The 8,491-nt window shown below is 36.3% G+C and overlaps 1 protein-coding gene across 1 annotated transcript in view; it reads left to right on the top strand.

Annotated features, from left to right (window-relative positions):
- The window catches only part of LOC106470414, a 9,869-nt gene extending 1,592 nt beyond the window's left edge, over positions 1-8,277 (top strand). Inside the window, exon 2 of the mRNA XM_013930971.2 lies at positions 1,889-8,277. Coding sequence (XP_013786425.1) covers positions 1,892-6,601 — 4,710 coding nt within the window. The 5' untranslated portion in view covers positions 1,889-1,891 and the 3' untranslated portion in view covers positions 6,602-8,277. The remainder of the gene's footprint in view (positions 1-1,888) is intronic.
- Positions 8,278-8,491: the final 214 nt, after the last annotated feature.

The raw sequence follows: 8,491 nt of genomic DNA, 5'->3' as shown, positions 1-8,491 counted from the left end.
AAACTATGCATAACTATTTAAATATATTTACACATGTCTTGTGTGTATATCGTATATATACATATATATTATTCACACCTTCGGTGTATAGGACCCAAGCGGATTTTGCCATCAAATTTTGGGGTAAAAAAAAAGTGTGTCTTATACATCTAAAAATACAGTACGTATACGACATTTTTTGAATATACACATTTCATCTTCAGCAAGTTACTACACTAAACACAAAACAATAATTGCCATTAAACACTTGAATCTCATGAACTACAGTAAACAACTATACGTAGAGGAAATTGTAAAAGCGAGTGAGAAAAACTAGGAACAATTTTTAAAAGTACTCGTATAGCCAGTGTAGGTAGCATTGGAACTACCACACATTCCAGCCTCACTTCATTCATGGGTCATTTACTCGTATACGTGTGGTAGCTCCAATGGTGCGTACACTGGCAAAATCAAATACAATTTAACTGTATGTATCTATGAATACATGGAGATTTCGTTAGGAACCAGCCACTCCTTATCGTGTACATGTATCTGTTTTATCCACACACACAAAGTTAGAATACTGAACACAAAATATCCTCGACTGACTTTAATGTTTTAGCCATGAGCCTCAAAGACTTGGAACTGCTCATTAAAGGAAGTCTACTTATTAAACAAAACCTCCCCTGCTTCAGTAATAACTTCTGTTGAGTTAAGACTGCTCTAATTAATTCTTTCTCATCAGCTATATAGATACTTTTGCTAATTCATTTAGTGAGTCTATATTTTCTGAGTTTTACTAAGTTGCTTTTACAATATTTATAGTTGTCCGTGCTGTGACACATGTATGACAAGATTGTTTTCAAATTGAGTCCATGTTTAAACAATGCTGTGACTTGTGTATGACAAGATTGTTTTCAAATTGAGTCCATGTTTAAACAGTGCTGTGACTTGTGTATGACAAGATTGTTTTCAAATTGAGTCCATGTTTTAAACAATGATGTGACTTGTGTATGACAAGATTGTTTTTAAATTGAGTCCATGTTTAAACAATGCTGTGACTTGTGTATGACAAGATTGTTTTCAAATTGAGTCCATGTTTAAACAATGCTGTGACACATGTATGACGAAATTGTTTTCAAATTGAGTCCATGTTTAAACAGTGCTGTGACTTGTATATAACAAGATTGTTTTCAAATTGAGTCCATGTTTAAACAATGCTGTGACTTGTGTATGACAAGATTGTTTTCAAATTGAGTCCATGTTTAAACAGTGCTGTGACTTGTGTATGACAAGATTATTTTCAAATTGAGTCCATGTTTAAACAGTGCTGTGACACATGTATGACAAGATTGTTTTCAAATTGAATCCATGTTTAAACAGTGCTGTGACTTGTGTATGACAAGATTGTTTTCAAATTGAGTCCATGTTTAAACAATGCTGTGACTTTTGTATGACTAGATTGTTGACAGACTGAATCCATGTTTAAACAATGCTGTGACTTGTGTATGACAAGATTGTTTTCAAATTGAGTCCATGTTTAAACAATGCTGTGACTTTTGTATGCCTAGATTGTTGGCAGACTGAATCCATGTTTAAACAGTGCTGTGACTTGTGTATGTCTAGATTGTTGGCAGACTGAATCCATGTTAGATGCTAGATGAAGTAATGGCAGTGTAGTCTTGCAGTTAGGTTGACATTATCCAACTGAACCCTTTAATGAGAAGCTGATCATCTACCGTTGAACGTGTGGCAGTTTTAACATACGCGAAGAGGTAGTTGCAATAATTTGATATTGTAAACTTTATGTGTTAAGTTAAAAGATAAAGTTACAGTTAATCATCTGATACCTAATATATTTGTAAGGAGTATTAATGTTATGCCTGAAGCAGCATGTTTCATGTTTCAGATCATGATGTCCTCTGGGAGAGATGGATTGCACCAGTTTCTGTGTCACTACTGTAATCGATCTCTCTCGTCCAAGTCTACGCTTCAGAGACACATGAAAACGTGCCAATTGAAAAATGTGTCACTTCAAGAAGATCCGGGCAGGACAACTCCTGACACCAAGAACTTCATGCTTCCCCCCATCCCGTCCCAACTGACAGTGATTTTCCACCAAGAGAAAAAGAATAGCAGACACGAAGAGCCCCAGATTACTCTGAAGAAGATTTTAGGACCTGGGTCAAAAGATTCTTCTTCTTCTCAAGAAGGTGAAGAACTTCTGAATCAAAATTGGCAAACACCAACTATGAGTGGATCTATAGGTGGATGTAATGTTTCAAAACAAACTCTGCACCATTGTCCATTTTGTGAAGAGACTTTTTCCAGCTTTTCTCACTGCCAAGCCCACATAATGAACTTGCACAAAAATGAATGTGATACAGAACTAGTTGAACGCACTTGTAGCGTATGTCGTATGGTTTTTTCAAATAAAGAAGAGACAAGAGAGCATGTTCTTACAAACCACGGAGATGTTAAACCTGTTTCTCAAAAGAATTCTAGTTCTTCAGATGGTTGTTCAACTTTAGCAGAAGAAGATTTCACCCCAAACCAGCCAAAAGAAGAGTTTAACAGTTCTGGAGACTCTTTTGTAGATTGTCAGTTAGCAGTAATTAAGACAGAACCAGAAGATTTAGACAGTTCTCCAGAAATGGATTTGGTTCAGAATGAAGATCTAAGGGATTTTCAGCTTGATATAGCATCCAATCTTTCATCCAGAGGGACATTGATGGAAGAAACAAGTAATTCTCTCTTGACCTCTTCAGAACATGGCCAGTCTGAAACATGTACTAATGCAGCAACTGCACACGGACCTTCTGTTCAGCCATCGCATGTCAGTTGTGATGAAGCCAGTTCCGTTTCTAGTAGGTTCACTGATGTGGGTACAGTTCCATTGAAAAAGGAAGATGCCAATTCTGTACAGTTGTCACAAATTACTTGTTCAGAACCTGGTTCCATTTCTGACAGATTCACTGATGTAGGTTCAGTTCCCATTAAAAAAGAACCAGGTACAGTAGGAATTTGTCAAACTTACAACAAGCCACTTGTTGTCCATTTACTCTCCCATGAAGGTCCTGCTCCAGAAGTTAACCACGAAGTAAAGTCTGCTAGTTACACGTCTCCTGAAAACAAAGCAGCTACTATTTCTCATGAAAATGGACAGTTCATTCAAGAAACTGGAGGTATAGCTAAGTCTCTTTCTTCTGGACAGGTTGTTTCTTGTCCATTAAAAAGGGTGTCATCATCACAAGGAGTTGTGGCCATGTCTGTGCATTCTTTAAATAATGCTCCAACAGAACCTGTATTCTCAGGACCTGATAATCATGGACAACAGTCAGCTCAGAGTTTTCTGTGTTTTACTAGTAAAGAACTAGGTCAAGTCCCTTCTTCTAAATCTCAAGACACCACGACTCCAGGGCCTTCTCCTAAAAGTAAACCAGTTCCAAAAAAGCCATTACTTACTTGTGAAGTATGTAGCAAAACCTATCGCTGTCGTAGTAGCTTCAAAAAGCATGTGAATGCACATGTAGCTGCTTCATCACTTGTGTGTAAATACTGTGGCCAAACTTTCCAGCAAAAAGATGTATTCTTTACTCACATGAGGTTACATGAACAAAATGCATTGACTCAACCACAAGGAGGTGCACTAAATCTTCCACCAGGTGGACCTAATGAGTCTAATTTTCAGACTTCTCTGCCATCTGGTCAAACTGGTTCATTTACTTGGGACACGAAACAAGTAAAACCAGGGATAGAGGGCTCAAATAACATCTTAACCCAGTTTAGCATACCATTGTCTACGATGCATTTATCCGAAGATCAGATTCCAGTGGGCACAAAAGAGAAGCAAAAACAAGTTAGGAAAAGAAAAATGAAACAAGATTGTCAAGTAGAATCTGACTGGATGGGATCACCCAATTACAAGAGACTTGGTCCAAACAGTTTGAACCCATGGGCCCAGAACCAGTTCTCTAGTGAGCGTGATATTGATGGAGTTGTAGCATCACGAGAAGTTTGGAACAGTGTCAAATTTAAAGATTTAAAGGCTTTTGCAGGTCATCAGAGACTTGGTTCGAGAATAAAAACTTCTGTTAATCACTTTGGCACTAAAAAAGGAGAAAGAAATGTGCCACCAGAACTGAAATCTATTCAATCGGCCATTGTTTTGAAAAAAGATATAGATTTAGACCAGCCTTCTGTTTTGAAGACAAACAAGGTGTCAAAATGTTTAATTTGCAGAATTTGTTGTCGCACATTTTCAAAAATTGAAAACTATGTAAGACATAGGAAATTACATGAATATCGTTGTCTAGCATATTCTTGTCAATACTGTGGACAGTTTTTTGGTAAAGTAGATTTGTTAGACCTTCATGAACGGAGGCATCATGAATTAATGGGAGGTACTCAGACATATTGCTGTGTTTATTGTGACCTGTTTTTGAGAGATAAAAGTATTTTAAAACAACATGTGTCTGAGACACACAGAGGTTTTAGAGTACTTCTCTCATCAACTAGAAAACCAGACTTAGGTTTGTCAAAAACATTTTGGAACTTACCCAAAAAATTAGCAACTCTAAAACACAACATGAATGAACTTTCATGTGCGATAGAAACATCAGTGCTTCAAGACATTTTGAATAAACGAACACGCCAGTGTTACCACTGTCTGAAAAGATTTAGAAATGAGGAAGCAATGTCCCGTCACGTGTGTGTGAAACCTCCTAGCCTTCAGCAGCACAGTCAAGGAAATTTTTACTGTGATGTCTGTCAGCAGTTTTTTGCTTCTCCAGATCAGTTGGAGAAGCACATTGAGTTTCAGCACATCAAAGTTGAGCTGTACAGATGTGAAGTATGTGGTGTTTGGGGCCGTAAAGAGGAGATAGAGCATCATATGCTTTCTCATATGAGTAAAATGGGGAGTTTTATCAGCACGGAACAGAATAATGCCCACGTGGCTAGTAATTTTCTTCCTCCGGCTGCAAATTCAACGAAGAGTAGCAAACCAACATTTACATCTTCTGGGAAGAAAAGATGTTCTGGTGTTTTTCAGGAGAAAGAACAACAAGAATGTTACTTGAATGTCTCATCAACACCAAAAAAGGGTAAAGCAAAAGTCAAACATTCTCAGGCAATAAAGAAAGGTAAATTACATGAGGAATTTCTACATCATACTGACTGTTCGCAAGAGCCTGATGTCAATCCAGTGATACCTTATCGTACAAATCTCAACCAAACTCTCCAAAAGAAGTTATTAATCAACAACAACCCGAGACAACTTGTTGAGGACACTCAGAGCAAAAGCAGAATTAGATTGTTAAACAACAATAAAAACATCCTAGGTACAGTTAGCCAGAAAAACATTTTGCTTGAAAATTATTTAACAAGTCATCAGAATGAATTGTCCGGTAAATGTAGGATAACGGGTGTTCAGAATAAAGATGCCAAAAGGGAGGTGTTACCTAATCTCAGCGGTCAAATAGAAATTGTAGAAGTGAACAAGTTTAACGAGAGGGCTAGATTAGCCACCATTGATAAACAAAAGGAAGGTATTAACAAAAACAGGTTGAATAGCAATCCAAGTGAAACAACCAGTAAAGGTAATTTACCTACCCATAACAACCAAAGTAATAGAACTGGGTCATTTATTTATAACAACTCAGGTGAAAATCCAGAGGAAAACCAGCAGAGCGAAGGTGTCGAGAAGAACAGATTGTCATGTCAGAATGTACAAAATGACAAAAACAGGAACGAACACTCCGACAGAAGCTTGACAAATGAAAACATCGATAGGTCTAGGTCATCTAACTTTTGTAACCCAAATGAGAACCCCGATGACAGCCAGGATGATGCTTTGCTTAAGAGTAGCAAACAGAGTGAGAATATGGACAGAACTAAGGTTCATAATCCTCACACCCACAGTGAACTTGTTAACAGAAGTAGGACATCCAGTTTAAGTAATCAAAATGAACAGTTAGATAAAAACAATTTATCTAAGTCTCTTAACCAACATGACAAGATGGAGAAAAATAGACTGTCGACCATCAACAGTGAAATAGAAATTTTTGATGTGAGTAAACTAGAGAAAAGAGGAAGCCATGTGGGAATATTAGAAATGAGTAGATTACCAGGAAAAGTAAGCCAGGTTGAAAATAGCTGTCCATCTAGTGGCAGTAGTCATAGTGACAACTCAGATAAAAAAATAAACAACCAGGATGAAACTGTTGATATTAGTCAGTTACCTAATGCTGCAAGGAATGACAGTAACAAGTTAACGTACCATAATAAAAATGACACGAGAAGGCTGTCTAACCAGGGGGAAAACATGGATCGAAGTGCAGAGTACTGCATTGCTTGTGAAATGTTTATACCATCGCACCTGTTCCAAAACCATCTGTTAAAAAAACATTTAGATGGAGGGGAACGGTCCGATTTTCTTTTTGACTTCCAATCTCTGCCCGATAATGAATGGGCAACAGAGGAAGACCTTGAACAGTACGATGATCTTGGTCTCGATGATGATTTTGAAGATAACTTAGAAAACTACGACACAGCGTTACAGACTGAATCAACCAATGAAATTAGAGAACATGTAATTTACAGTGAAAATAAACAAGAGTAAACAAAGTACATCTTATAACACTAGATGGCAGCACTAATACAGGCTTGTTCAATAATATGTAAATATGATAAATGTTTCAGGTGCAACAATTAAACTGTTTGTCGAATGTATACTGAAGATAGCACGTGTGTTAAGGAAGATACTTAAACAAGATCTGTTGTGTGTTAAGGCTTGTGAGCATCTCAACCTTTCTTAAAAGAAAGTTGGTTAGTAAATATGCATATGACTCTGAAATACCTGTTATATAGGTATTGAAGCTAGTTTTTGATACTTGTAAGCATTATTATTAGCAAGTGAAAGAAACATAAAAAATAAAGAAATTAGGTTTTTGGAAATAATTCACCTTAAATAACTTTTTTGGTGATGTTTCAAACAAATGCTGTTTTTTTGAGCCTAAAACTTAGCAAGCTTTCTTATTGGGGAATAGAAGAATATTTAAGATGACTTATCTCCAACAGCCTAGTCTCTGTTGCTTAATTAATGTACATGACACCAGTTGTCATGAAGAAACTTCCTAACTATGAGATTACATTTTCTTATTTTATTAAACTTTTTTCAAGACATTTGTGAAACTGAGGTTTGATTAAGTTTTTGTTATAATTTTTTATGTTCGAGAATTTTTCTATAATTAGTGAAAAGTGACAGTTTAAAATTTATTTTTTATATCATTTTTCTATAAAGTTTAAATTTTCTTTATATGGTCAAATGCATTTGATAATTTTGTAGTAATAGTGAAAGGATTATGTGTTGTTGAACCACAAGTTGACATCTTGTTTAAGGGTATTGGCCATCCTGGAAAACGTACTCTTTAAGAAGATACTTATACCTACCAGCATTGAGGGAATCATCAGTATAATTAATGTTTAGGCAGTTGTGGTGGCATAATCCACCAAAATGTTTGCTGTACTATATGTGTAATAAATAGGAAAGACATGAAATTATGTTATAAAAAGTAACATATCAAACATGGAGACCCAAAGGATCTCATAAAGTCAGAGGGGGCTGGGTGTAGCTAACATGAATTGAGTGTTCAGAGTTCGTGTCACTTTGCTGGAGAGTGCATCCTTACTTTGGTGCTGTGGGTATAAGAGCCAATGTTTCATCAGGTGAGTAGCCCAAGAATTGGCGATGGGTACTGTTGACTAGCTACTCTCCCTCTAGTCTATCAGTTCAAAATTAGCGATGGTTACACACAGATAACCCACGTGTAGCCTTGCATGAACATTCAAAACAATCAATCTGTGTGCTTGAGAAGCATCGAGTAAAAATAAATAAATTTACATGTTCACGAGGGACTTGAGGAGTCACTGAGATTCTGTTAAAAATTAGGAATCTTAATAATTTTGTTCATATCTATAATGTCATTCATTTATAAACAATGATATAGATCATTGTTATTTCAGTTATAACAATGTTGGTTGTTATAACTTAAATAGACAGATGAAAAATGTATATAAAAAAACAACTGTGAAGTCGATCACTGCAGGCACTGCTTTTATTTATACAAATAAATTAGTATTTTCTTGTTTCAGTTTCTACTTGTGGTGGAAAATAAGTACACTCGTCTGACATTACCATGATCTTGAAATGTTTCAGTTGTGTATTTTCAATGTACACTGTGTTATTTGTATCTAATCAAATACCATTGCAAATAAAACTTTTGTTTCTTACACGGGCTTAGTGGGCTCTTTTTTTTGTTTAATGGGGAGTCATTCAAACAATCAATTTATGGAACAGGAGGTATATTACATCAACTCATTCACTGCCCTGTTTGCATTTTAACAACCCTCACAGTGTCAGTTTTACACATAAACAACCCTCCCAGTGTTGGGTGTATAGATAAACAACCCTCCCAGTCTCAGGTTTATAGATAAACAACCCTCTCAGTGT

The sequence above is a fragment of the Limulus polyphemus genome, unplaced genomic scaffold (assembly GCF_000517525.1).
Source record: "Limulus polyphemus unplaced genomic scaffold, Limulus_polyphemus-2.1.2 Scaffold3988, whole genome shotgun sequence".
NCBI classification, from domain to species: Eukaryota; Metazoa; Arthropoda; class Merostomata; order Xiphosura; family Limulidae; genus Limulus; species Limulus polyphemus.
Note: the sequence above shows the minus strand (reverse complement) of the source record. Positions and strands in the feature narration are given on the sequence as shown.